The 13,808-nt window shown below is 46.8% G+C and overlaps 1 protein-coding gene across 12 annotated transcripts in view; it reads right to left on the reverse strand.

Annotated features, from left to right (window-relative positions):
* The window catches only part of LOC119956761 (pleckstrin homology domain-containing family G member 3-like), a 299,355-nt gene that overhangs the window by 18,471 nt on the left and 267,076 nt on the right, over positions 1-13,808 (reverse strand). For all 12 annotated transcript variants that reach the window (XM_038784155.1, XM_038784182.1, XM_038784145.1 and 9 more), the window contains 4 exons: positions 7,014-7,100; positions 6,130-6,163; positions 4,167-4,268; positions 2,144-2,182 (listed from right to left, as the gene is read on the reverse strand). In XM_038784155.1, the coding sequence (XP_038640083.1) occupies positions 2,144-2,182; positions 4,167-4,268; positions 6,130-6,163; positions 7,014-7,100 (262 nt within the window). The remainder of the gene's footprint in view (positions 1-2,143; positions 2,183-4,166; positions 4,269-6,129; positions 6,164-7,013; positions 7,101-13,808) is intronic.

Here is a 13,808-nt window from a genome sequence, read left to right on the forward strand (position 1 = left end):
CTGATGACACCGCATGTTGTGCAGTGAGAAAAGGTGGAGAGATGGGAGAAACCAATCAGTTGGCAGGAAGGAAAGATGAGCATTTCTCTAATGCCTTTCATGACCCAAAGTACAGTACAACCAATGAAATACTTTCTGAAGTGTAACCACTATTGTAATGTAGGAAATGTGGCAGCCAATTTCTCCAGCACCAGCAATGTGATAATGACCAGATTTCTTTTTTTTGTGATTGTTTGGGGGATTAAAAAAAAATATATAAAGAGTGCATTGGGATGTTTTAATACATCCACCTGAGAGGGTGACTGGGACTTTGGTTTAACAATGTCTCCAAAAATGGGCACTTGCAACAGTGGGATGTTTCCTCAGTGCTCCCTTGGATTTTGGCCGAGCATTTGTGCTCAGGTCTCTGGTGCGGGAGGTGAGCCCACCTCGTTTTGATTTCAACATCCCTTGGGATTCAGCCCGCCATCAAACCGCTAATCCAGCCTCCTCAAACCCCCCACCCCCCCCAAATAGAGGTTGTGTGAATAAAAGGCGAGTGGAGAAATCAGAATGGTAAAAGTCAGCGGTGTCACCCTTGCTTCTTGAGTCAGACGGTCATGGGGTCAAGTTTCCACACCAGAGACTTGAGTACACAATCTAGGCTGATGTTTCAGTGCAGCGCTGAGTGGCTACAGCACTGTCAAGGGTGAGGTTTTTCAGATAACACAGTAATCCAAAGCCCTCTCAGTGTAAAAAAATCCCATGGCACGAAAAATCGACGATCTGGTCATTATCACATTGCTGTTTGTGAGGTCTCACTGGATGCAAATTGGTCACCTACAGTGCTAGCGATGCTACTTCAAAAGTGCTTAATTGATTGCAAAGTGCTTTGGCACAAAGGTTGTGAAAGCTCCTATATAAAGACCAGTCTTTCTTTTAGAGTCCGACAAGCTTGATCCTGTATGTTGGATAAACGCCGTTGAGGCCCATATCCGCTCACCTGTGCTCTCCCCACAGGCTAATAATAGTCCACTGGCATTCCTAGTCTCCACGGTGGATTGAATTATCAGAGGTGTCTAAGAAACCACTATCCCAGGAATGGACCAGCATTTCAGGGCAAGGAGAGGAATTTATTCCGTGTCAGACACCAATGTTTTATTTTTCCAGTTTGCTTCTGATCATCAGCCTTCATTTCTCAGACTTTAATCTTTCAGGAGCTATTTTTAGATCTGGAAATAAAATATCACTCAAAGTCTTGAGATTGACTATAATTTGGAGAGGGAATTACTAACATTTGGAGATATTGACCATGCAATATGCGGGCTAGAAGGGCTTAATTATAAAGCATGAGATGCACAGACTAGGTTTGTACTGCATCGAGTATCAAAACTTAAGGGGTAATCGATTTGAAGGATTTATGATGATTCAACTATTTGATAGCATGGATGGACAGGAACTATTTCCTCTTTTGGGGAAATCCAAAAAGGGGCAGAAGTTCAAAATTAGAGGTAGTCCAATTTGGGGTGATATCAGAAATCACTTCTTCACAAAAATGGTGGTGGAAATTCACAACTCCCCTCCCCAACATGCTGTCCGGGCTCAATTGAAAATGTCTAAATTGAGATTGGTAGATTTTTGTTATTTTAGCATGTGGAAGAACTAAGGCGCAAGGCGGCGGATGCAATTAAGGTGCATATCAGCCATTATCCAAGTGAACTGTGGACCAGGAATGGATGGCTGACTGGCCTTCTCCTGTCTCTGTGTTCTGTAGCTGTGTGCATTATATTTTCAGTCATGAATCCCCCTCCCCCCTCCGCCCGCCTAGCATTCACTAAGTGGAGCTGGTTAGGGGGGGTTTGGGAGACGTGGGGGACAGGGATGAAAGGTGAAGAATGGACCCCTGGATGAAATACTGCCTACACCCGTGCAACTGGTCCACTATAAGAGGTGGCACCTTCAGTGGAGAACAACAGGGAATAGAGGAGCATCAGAAGCTCCAGGGCCGGGGTTTTCTGGTACGGGAAATTTCACCCCGAAATAGACGCACCTTTAGCCAGTCCGTAAGATTTTCCGTTCCGCACCCAGGATGATTCCCGCTGCAAGCAGGAATGGGAAATCCCTGACCAGCTATTTATTATTCTTTGGGAGTAATTTCACTCACCGCTCTGCACCAGAGATTTCAGGATCTGTTTCGTCGGCTCTGCAAGGGGAAAAGGGAAAAAAATACATTATTGCCACCCAAATTGATGGGCCCTTAATGCATGTCCTAACATTCCTGTCACCTGACTTGTGAAGATTCCAGTTCAGAGCACGGATGAGCACATTAACAGTTGTTTCATGTTCTCTCCATTCAGGATCACTGTGGTTTTCAGCACAGTGGGTTTGCAGTGGTTGCGCACTTCAGCAGAAACATTTCCGACCCAACTATCCCTTGAGAACTGCACTCCTCCCAACTCTGGTTTTGCATTCCCTTTGACCCACCACTGGTGGTTGTGGCCTTAAACTCTGGAATTTCCTCCCTAAACCTCTCTGACTGTGCTCCAAGTGCCTCCTAAAAAGCAATCCCTTTGACCAACCTCATGCGATTCGGTAACAGGTATTGTCGGTTGGCATTCCTCCGAAGCAGCTTGCGATGTTTTACTACATTAAAGGTGCTACATAAATGAAAGTTGTTGTTGTTATTGTTGTTTACAGTCTGTGGAGTGGAGTTCCTCTTGCATTTGAATGTGCCACCTGTTCCTCTTGTGCACAGTGTAGAAAATCAAAGTGAGTCTAATGCAGCCTATTTATGATGCAGTGCCCAAGTTTGACAGTAGGCCTGGAAAACAATGTAGAAGCGCTCCAGTTTCTGAGGGATTGAGATGATTTTCAGCAGCACCCGTGAACAAAGCAAGCTTATGCCAGCATTGTAAATGGTGCCTCTGGCGGCCCCAATGTTTATGGATGTCAGTGAGCTGAGCCACTCGTCCAGGGGTACCTCAAGCCTAAATGCATAGGCCGACTGCCTGAGACTCCCCTTGGTTCCTGCTTAGTGAAATGCTGAGAGTGATGGAACTACAATTGAATGAGGATTCCTGCTCCCTAATCAAGGTCAGCTTAAGGGGAGATGGTGACATCGTGGAAATGTCACTGGGCAAGTAATTCAGAGGCCCATGCTCTGGGAACATGGGTTCAAATCCCACTGCGGCATCTGGCGAAAATTCATAAAATCTGGAATTGAAAACTAGCCTCAGAAATGCTGACCATGACAATTATCATTGTCGCAAAAAAAAATCTGGTTCACGAATGTCCTATCAGGATTGAAATCTGCCATCATTACCTGCCGTGGCCTACATGTGACTCCAGACTCTTAGCAATGTGATTTACTCTAATTGTCCTCTGAAATGGCCCAGCAAGCCACTCAATTCAAGGGCAATTAGGGATGGGAAACAAATGTTGGCTTTGCCCACATTGCATGAAAGAATTAAAAGTGCAAAAAAAAAAGCTCACCAGGTCTTTAACGATAATTGATGTCAGCACCAATTAAAAGGTGGCAAGGGCCTCCTTCTTAAAAAAAGATGCAACCCTTTAACTGGAACTTCAACGAAAATAAAATTTAAAAAATCAAATTAAAATTTTACTTTTCGGATTGATAAAGCATTCCAAAATTCCTCTGATGCCCACCAGTTGCAGAAAGCCTCAAGCACAACCAGGTGCAAATGTATCCATTGGAGAGAGTCGGGCAATCAGGCCGGAAAACCCTGCCCCTTTCCTGAATGCATGCTGCCTGAACCTTGGCCAGGCTCAGCCTCCAATATGCTCACTCTCTTCTGCATTGGGTGGCCATTGATCAGGAACCTGGGACTGAAGTTTAGTCAGAAACTGAGGAGCAGCCCCTTCAGCTAATGGAAGAGGGGCTGCAACCTCGCACTCTTAAGGAGATATGAAGAGAGGACTTCTCCAGGCCACTGAGATTGCAGGCAGCCTGGGAGTCTGAATCTGCTTTTTAAAAAAATGTAGCACGGGACTGGACAGGCCGAATGGCCTCCTTCTGTGTTGTAACCATTCTACAACTGCTCTGTATAATCCTCCCCATGCCAATTCCCCAGTTAATCAAATGGGGTTAGGCTAAGATGGGAGGGGAAGGATATATTCCAGCTCACACTGTCCGTTGCTTGCATGTCCGGCTCCAGACTAGGCCTTACCAGACTGCCTACGACCCCTGCGGCAGCTCAAGAATTCCTCCGTCGATTGAGTGGATATGGATTTTTTTGACCGTTCTGGGCTGTAGCGGTACTTGGAAGGATCTAGAGGGATCGCAGTAGGAAAGGCAATCAATTACTCATCGACCATCCATCACAATATTTAGGAATAGCTAAATGAGAAAAGACTAAGGTTCACCAAGGTCAGAATTTTCTGGCTGTTAGGATCTTCTGGTCCTGCCGGCAGCTCACCCCCACCCATGGGTTTCCTGGCAGCATGGGGTGGCTTCAATGGGAAATCCCATTGACAGCGGCGGGAGCAGAGAATCCTGCCGTCAGCGACTGGCGCACCGCCTCCCTTCACCAAGCAGCACATGGCTGGAAAATCCTGCCCCTAGTTTTCCCACCATTCTGTTAGTTGCCTAGTTCAGTAATAATGAATTTGTTGCCCAATTATATTAATTAGTCTAAAATAGTCTCAAGCATGGGTCCAAAGTCACCTTTTCCTCCCAGACATCCTATCATTACCACATGTCAAAATACTCATATACCGATCCCAAAATATTTTATTCAGAAAGTAATCAATCCAACTTGCATTTTTATTTAATCAGTGCTAACTGTTTCCACTGTCTACCACTGGATTCCATTCCATTGGTTGAGCACTCACTGAAATATAGTTTTCAATTTTCTTGACTTCACGAGAGGCCTGTGTCCTCTGGGATTAATGTTGTGAATAAGATGAAACGTTATCTAGTCTCTTTGGAATGCTAACAATAGGGAACAATTGACTTTTGTGTGGGTTGCCCTTTGAAGAAGGGGTGGGTAGACCGACGAGCCAGGCACTTAATGCGAGCTGTCCCAAGCTTGTTACACACAGTCAGCCCATCCCTGGGCACTGGTGAAGATTGTTGCATTCTGGAGTCTGCTTCATATGTTCCCAGGTGAAATGTTGAGCCAAACCTCTCTCTACTCTACCCCAATATTCAGCCTCAGCTCCAACCCCAATACAAATCCCCTTTACTGCACCAGCCCAGTCTCAATTCTCATACTAGGTATCCTTGTGGTTGCTCTAGGTGTAATGGACCATGCAGTGCCTGATTTGGGCAATTTTATACTGGAGACTTGTACCTATTATGAGTTCACCGAACCTAATTTCACATAGAGATCCTGACACTCTCCCTATCTGTCTGGGATATATTCAAACTCATGCTGCAGGAGTTTTCAAAACCCTTAAGGCTCCACTCTCCCCAGCCTTTTAGTTTTGATAAGGTGAGACAAAGAAGATGTAGATTTCCAAAGGAAATATTTAAGGCAATATAACAATTTATCAGAAACAAAGTGCTGGGAGCAGCACGGTGGTGCTGTGGTTAGCACTGTTGTCTCATGCCCCCCCCCCCTCCCCTCCCCCACTCCCTCCCCTCCCCCCCTCCTCTCCCCCTCCCCCTCTCCTCCCCCTCCCTCCCCCCCTCGCCCCTCCCCCCACTCCTCCCTCCCCCTCCCTTCCCCCTCCCCCTCCCCCTCCCTTCCCCCTCCCCCTCCCTTCCCCCCTCCCTCCCTCCCTCTCCCCACTCCCTCCCTCCCTCCTCCCCCCCTCTCCCCCGAGGACCCGGGTTCGATCCTGGCCCCGGGTCACTGTCCGTGTGGAGTTTGCACATTCTCCCCGTGTCTGCGTGGGTCTCACCCCACACAACCCAAAAAAAAAAGAATTGGGTACTCTAAATTTATTAAAAAAACAGAAAGTGCCGGAAATATTCAGGTCTGGCAGCATCTGTGGAGAGAGAAACAGAATTCACTTTTTGAGTCCAGGACCGAATAAGAGTCATTTTCCAATTGAAGAATCAACTGTTTCTCTCTGCACAGATGCTGCCAGACCTGCTGAGTATTTCCAGCACTTAGTTTTTATTTCAGACTTCCAGAATCTGCATTGCATTTAAATGATTTCTTAGTTTGAGAATGTGTTACTTACAGTAGGAATCAATTTCCAAAATGGCTTCCTTGGCCTGAAAGGAAACAATAAAACATCAAGATGCTGTAAAGCAAGGAGCAAAAGGTATTCTATCAGCATTACACAAGTCAGGGTGGCTGGCATCATGAGCAACTGCTTAATACTTCATGCACTATATTAAGGAAGCAGAGGCAAACAGCAAGATACATTCCAAGTCATGTGCTACCGGTTAGCATGGTCACTGTCTGTGCGGAGTCTGCACGTTCTCCCCATGTCTGCGTGGGTTTCCTCCGGGTGCTCCGGTTTCCTCCCACAGTCTAAAGACGTGCAGGTTAGGTGGATTGGCTGTGATAAATTGCACTTAGTGACCAAAAAGGACGGGTGGGGCTATTGGGTTACGGGGATAGGGTGGAAATGAGGGCTTAAGTGCAGACTCGATGGGCCGAATGGCCTCCTTCTGCACTGTATGTTCCATGTTCTATGTGCATCTGTGGTTGAAGCCATGGTACCAGCAAGACGCCAACAGAGAGCAATTATTCACTTCAACAGCCTGGATTGGATAGAGCAGATTGGATTAGAATGGTTTGGTTAGAATGAGATAGGTCGAAGTGAGTTAGATTGAACTGGAGTAGGTCGAGACCAAAGCAGTGACTCATAGGTGAAAGGGCAGCGTTGCTATCCACATCAGCATCCCTCATCCAGTCTCCATCTCAACAAGGACACTTATCCTGAAGGTGTCTGTGTGGGGTCAGAATGCAAGGCCCAGGGGAGAATGTTGTTAAATACTGGCTGTAATAACCATGATGGAGCCAGCATTAAACATTGCCTTCTAATTACTTTGATGGACCTGGCATTGAATGCTGTGCTATGCTGTGCAACCTGTTATGATTCAAATCGCAGCTCACCTTCTGTGGAACGATGGCATGATGATTCTCTAGAATCAGTCTCTTTATGTGATGTGTCCAGAGACGCTTTTCTTCCACTGTCTTTGCCTACGAGAGACCAGAACGTCACAGAGACATGGTGACATGGAGACAATGAGATAGTGGCTGGAGGAGCACTGAAGGACCATTCCAGAAAAGGACAATATATTGTATGGAAATGTTTGATGAAGACCAAAGTGACAATATGCCTATTGCTTAATTAAACTCATTAGGACAAGTCAGATCTATTGGGGATCCATTGTGAACACAAGGTAGCATGTTCAAGCTCTAATCCAGTGACTTCAGTGCAAAATGAAGCATTCAGAGAGTGCAGCAATTTCGGAGGTGCCATTTATTTTGGATAAGATGTTAGACCAAGCCCTCTCAGGAGATTGATCAAAATCTCATGGTGCTATTTTGGAGAAAGGATTTATCTCTGACTTCCTGACAATATTGACCTCTCAAACAACATCACTAAAGGCAGATTATTTGGACATAGTTTGCAATGGTGTCCTCAAGGTCAGTTTGGGCTCTGTTACTCAGACGCCATTTTTATTAAAGTTTTACATTTGCACACTGTACGTTCATTAAGGATAGATGAAATGGTTACAATTTATGTTGTTCTTTTTCGGTATTGCCCCCCCCCCCCCCCCCCCCCCCTTGCCTCCCCCTCCTCCTCACCACCCTTTTGCGCTGTTTCAGGGGACGGGATTCTGTGCAGCCCGACGCCGGAAGAGCGTTCGCCGATCGGACGGAAAATGAATTCTGACGCCAAAATCAGTGTCTGCACCGGTTTGATGCTGGTCCGCCATTCTCTGCCCGCTCCAAACTGACATCGTCATGATGCGCACCATCGGCTGACCCACTCACGATGCTCCGCCCACAATGGGCTGAGTTCCCAACGGCGCGGGACATGTGTGTTCTGAGCCAGCGTGTCGGCTGCAGACTGTGACCAGTGCCGCCAGTCTCGATCGGATCCATGCCGCTGGTCGGGAGGCGTCTGCGACAGCTGGGAGTGGTGGGGCAGTGGCCAGCCGGGGGGGGGGGGGGGGGCTGGGGATGGCAGGTTAGGTTACGGCACGGCTGGCGCCATGTTGTACAGGCGATCGGTGTAGATCGTCAGTCGTGTGCTTGTGCTGCCCGGGACCCGGCCATTCTCTGCGCGATCGCAGGCATTTCACAGGGCGCCGGTGCTAGCCCCTTACCGGTACCAGAGTCGGTGAGGGGTCCGCGTCAATTTGCCGGCTGCATTCTCCGCATCCTGACGCCAAAATCACGTCCGGCACCGGGGCAGAGAATTTATTTCCGTGCATGGAATCGGGACCGGTGCTGGTTCCCCGAGTCTCCGGGCCCCAAAAAGCAGCGTACTCAGAGAGTATCCACTACCTGTGGCCATTGCTAGAGGCCCGGACTCAGTCCGCAGCCACCATGGTCGGGGGCAGGCCAATTGGAGGGCGGAGGGGGCCTCTATGGCTTTCTTGCCCCCCCCACCTGTTTCCCCCCCCCATCCTGTCTGCTCCCTGTGGCCCCGCTGGCTCCCGTGCGCCCCCCCCGCTCTATCAATTGTTGGTGTCAACTGTTCAAATAGGTCTTCGAACCAGTTGGTGAATGGCCCACATGCTTTGCAGAAGCCATCCTCTGACCTTCTGAAGGTGCACCTAATCTTCTCCAGGTGGAGAAATTCCGACAGGTCCGCCAGCCAGTCTGCAGCGGTGGGTGGTGCTGCTGATCGCCAGCTGAGCAGGATTGTCCGGCAGGTGATTAAGGAAGCAAAGGCAAGGGCATCGCCCCCCTTCACCATGTTTTACTCTGGCTGTCCCGATACCCCGAAGACTGCCACTCACAGACACGGCTCTATCCTCACCCCTGCAACCTTGGACATTGCCTCGAAGAAGGCTGTCCAAAACCAGACAAGTCTGGGGCAGGCCTAGAACAGGTGTATATTGTCATCTCCTTGTGGAGAAAGTTTTTGCATTGCAGATGTTGGAGTGCCTGTCCCTATTCCAGGGAGGTGGGGGCAAAGATGAAGTTAGGCCTGCCACCTCTGGAGGAAGTTTGGAGGAGGCCATGAAGGCGGGTGAGTGCCAAGGCAAGCTGATTAGTAGAACCCAACTCGACTCTCTGGGACTTGGTCCCAACTGTGTTAAAGTCTGTTAGGCCCTCCACCCCTTCACGCACTCCCATGCCACCCCCATGTCCACTCACCCAGTATGTACCATATAAGCAATGAGTCGTAAAATAACAATGGCCAGTCCTGAAAGACGTATGAAAAACACCCATTCAGGAATCTGATTTGAAAATGATTGCCAATCATTTTATTGCTGCTTTAACAAACCTATATCAGTGTCAATCTGACAGCCATTAACAATCACAGATACCTGACTTCACACCTCTTAAAATTGTCCAAATAAAGGTCAAGATATTGGCAAGTTAAAATAAATAATAATATCATTTTAAAATTTAAAATAAATTTAGAGTACCCAATTATTTTCATCCAATTAGGGGGCAATTTAGCCTGGCCAATCCACCTACCCTGCACATCTTTGGGTTATGGGGTGGAACCCACGCAGACACGGGGAGAATGTGTATACTCCATATGAGAATGACCCGGGGCCGGGATCGAACCCAGGTCCTCAGCGCTGTCGGCAGCAGTGCTAACCACTGCACCGCTGTGCCACCCGACTTATTATCACATCATAAAGACGTTAATGAAAGCAAACACTCCTCGTGCACCTTTGAAAACAGATCTCTGGTGAGCTAATCCATTAGGGAGTCATGGAGCACAGCCAAGCACTCACAATGAGGCCATCTGTATCAACAGAAACAAATAGCCAGATATCTTCTCCTCCCACTTTCCACTTTTAAAGGGTCCCAGAGGTGGCCCAACTCCTTGAAAATCCAGCCTCTAGACTCAGATGTCGGGAGCAGTATTCATAAATTCTGCAGATGATTGAAAATTGTTCATTTAGTAGATAGTGACAACGCTAGATTCAGGATGACGCAATGAGGATGGTGTAATGTGCAGTAGCTTGGCAGAGTTCAATGCAGAGAAGTGTGTGCTTTATGTGGACATTTTAATCATAAATGGCACCATTTTGAAAAGTTTAGATGAGCAAAGAGTGTGTTTATCTGCACAAATCCAAGTGGACAGGGTGATAAGGTGGCTAACAAAGCATATTGGTTACTTGTGTTTATAAATACAGGCACCAAATACCAAAACAAAGAGATAATGCTTGTACTTTATAAATGACTGGTTAGGCCTCAGCTGGAGAACTGCAGACAATGCTGGGCACTGCATTTCAGGAAAGAAGTAAAGACATTAGACAGGTCACAGAGGTGTGGTGATATGCATCACTGTAAATACACAAGGGGTTAATGTAAATACATGTAGACTAGCTAGACACTGGAGGGAGCACCAGAGACATGACACACAGACACTCAACCAATAGAACAGTTAGATAGGACATGACCAATGGGCATTCACGACACACACACAGAGGTGACAGGACCACATGACCACAGGAGGGCATTACACCAACCTATATATAAAGGACACAACACACATGATCTTCCTCTTTTCAGTGGAGACAGTCAGTGAGTAGAGACACAGGGTTGATTCAATATCACTCCCAACACGTGGATTGTAACAGACTGGTTTGTCAGTCTGAGTAGCTATAGAAGGATCAACAGTAGTGGCGAACCCGAGTAGGAGAAGTGTAAATAGTTAATTAACACGTTGAAGTTATCTCCACGTCTGAACCTTCCTTTGTCAGAGTGCACCATAAGGAAGCCGCTTATGCTATGCCAAGAACATAACAAGACAAGAGGATGTTTACCAAGGTGTTATGAGGAGGGGTTGGAAAAGAGACTGTTCTCCTTGGAACAGAGAGGTTAAAAGGTGACTTAATAGATAGAGGCTTTCAAGAAGATTAGGGTTTTGATGGATTGGAGACAGAATGGGTCAACAATCAATGGTCATGAGTTTAAAATAATTGGCAACAGCGGAGATGAGGAAGTTGTTTTCACTCGGAGAGCTGTGGGGAGCTGGAATATTCTACCTGAAGAAACAGAAGTTTGTTCCATAAGTAATTTTACAAGGAAGTTTGATATGGAACCTACAGGGTTACAAACAAAAAAAAAGGCTGGCACATGGACTAAGTGCAATTGATCTTTCAAAGATCCAGCACAAGCTTGATGGCCCCAGATCGCCTCCTGTGCTGTAGGTTTGTATGATTCTGTTGTTTACTTAACTGCTGTTTATGGGAGCGTGTCTGCCTTATTCCCCTACGACTATGACTACACTTCTAAAGAAACTTCGCTGGCTGTAAAACATTTGGGTCATCCTGAGATAGTGACTGCCGCTATCTCATGGAATTGTTGCAGTGCAGAAAGAGCCCACTCGCCCATCTGGTCTGTGCCAGCTCTTTAAATGAGGAATTCACTTCAGCGTCATTTCCATCGCCTTCTCCCGGAACCTCGCACATTCCTCCTGCTCAAGTGACAGCCTAATTTCCTTTTGAATACTTCGATTGAACCTGCCTCCATGACACTCAAAGGCAGTGCATTCTAAACCTTAACCACTCGCCGCATGAACAATTTTTTTTCTCATGTTACTTTTGCCAATCACTTTAAATCTGTGCCCCCTCATTCTCGAACCTTTCACAAGTGAGAATAGTTTCCCCCTATCTACTCTGTTTCCCCCTATCTACTCTGTTCCAAACCCATCATGATTTTGAATACCTCTATCAAATATCCTCTCAACCTTCTCTTTTCTAAGATAAACGGTCCTAACTTCCGCAGTCTATCTTCATAGCTGAAGTTCCTCATCACCGGGACCACCCTGTTGAATCTATTCTGCACTCTCCAATGCCTACACTCCTCCCTAAAGTGCGATGCCCAGAACTGTCCAATACTCCAGCTGAGGCCAAATTAGTGGCTTATACAAGTTCAACGTAACCTCTTGTTCTCTATGTCCCTATTGATAAAGCCTGGGATACCTATGCTTAATTAACTGCTCTTCAACCTGTCCTGCCACTTTCAACGATTTATGCGCATATATAGCCAGGTCCCTCTGTTCCTGCATGTGCTTTAGAGTTGCATCCATTATTTTATATTGGCTGGGAATACCATCAGCATTGCACATGGTAGGTTTTCCTGCAGCAGATGCAGCAAGCCATTGGCCATCAGCAGGATCTTCCCGCTTTTGCATGGCTCACCCCGCCCCGCCGCCGGTTAATCCGCCACAGAGGATCAACATTGGCAGGACTGGAAGTTCCCACTGATGGGAAAGGGTGGAAAATCCCACCTACTGTCTCTCTTTGCAATGAACTTCTGCCACCTTTCCACTCACTTCACTAACTTGTCTATGTCCTTTTGAAGTTCTATGATCTCCTCTTCACGTTTCACAATGCTTCCAAGTTTCGAATCAGCCACAAATTTTGAAATTGTGCCCTGTACACCAAGGTCTAGATCGTTAATATCAGGAAAAGCAAGGGCACCTACACTGATCCCATGGGAATTCCACCTACCTCGAGCCATTAAGCACTACTCTTAATTTCCTCTCACTCGGGGCAGCATGTGGCGCAGTGGTTAGCACTGGGACTGTGGCGCTGAGGTCTCAGGTTTGAATCCCGGCCCCGGGTCACCGTCCGTGTGGAGTTTGCACATTCTCCCCATGTCTGCGTGGGTTTCAGCCCCACAACCTAAATATGTGCAGGTTAGGTGGATTAGTGACACTAAATTTCCCCTTAATTGGAGAAAAAATAATTGTGTATTCTAAATTTATTTTTAAAAATAAAAAAATTTCCTCTCACTCAGCCAATTAAAAAAAAAAAATAATTTAAAGAACCCACTTTGTTTTTTTCCAATGAAGGCCCAATTTAGCGTGGCTAATCCACCTAGCCTGCACATCCTTTGAGTTGTGGGGGTGAGACCCACACAGATATGGGGAGAATGTGCAAACTTCACACGGACAGTGACCCGGGACCAGAATTGAACCAGGATCCTCAGCGCCACGAGGCAGCAGTGCTAACCACTGCACCTCCGTGCCGCCCTACTCAGCCAATTATGCATCCATGTTGCCATTTCCTTTTATTTCATGAGCTATAACATTGCTCACAAGTCTGTTGTGTGTCACCATGTTAAATACCTTTGGAAGACCATGTACACCACATCAACTGCATTTCCCTCGTCAACCCTCTGTTACCTCTTCAAAAGACCCAGCAAGTTTGTGAAACATGAATTTGTGGGCTTTCCCTAATTAATCCACATTTGTCCATGAGACTATTAATTTTGTCCCAAATTATTGTTCTAGAAGTTTCCCAATGCTGAAGTTAAACTACGGGCAGCAGGGTAGCAAAGTGCTTAGCACTGTTGCTTCACAGCACCAGGGTCCCAGGTTCGATTGTCTGTGTGGCGTCTTCCTCGTGTCTGTGTGGGTTTCCTCCGAGTGCTCCGGTTTCCCAAAAGACATACTGTTAGGTAATTTGGACATCTGAATTCTCCCTCCGTGTACTCGAAAAGGCGCTGGAGTGTGGCGACTAGGGGATTTTCACTGTAACTTCATTGCGGTGTTAATGTAAGCCTGGCTAGTTTTTGCTGCGTTTATGGTTACACCCCTTTTTGAACAAGGGTATAACGTTTGCAATTCTCCAGTCCTCTGGCACTATACCGGAATCGAAAGCAGACTGAAAAATTAAAGCCCGTGCCTCTGCAATTTCCACTCACTTTCCCTCAGTATCTCTTGGATAATAATAATAATAATCTTTATTGTCACAA

Source organism: Scyliorhinus canicula, chromosome 2, assembly GCF_902713615.1.
Source record: "Scyliorhinus canicula chromosome 2, sScyCan1.1, whole genome shotgun sequence".
Classification (NCBI taxonomy): Eukaryota; Metazoa; Chordata; class Chondrichthyes; order Carcharhiniformes; family Scyliorhinidae; genus Scyliorhinus; species Scyliorhinus canicula.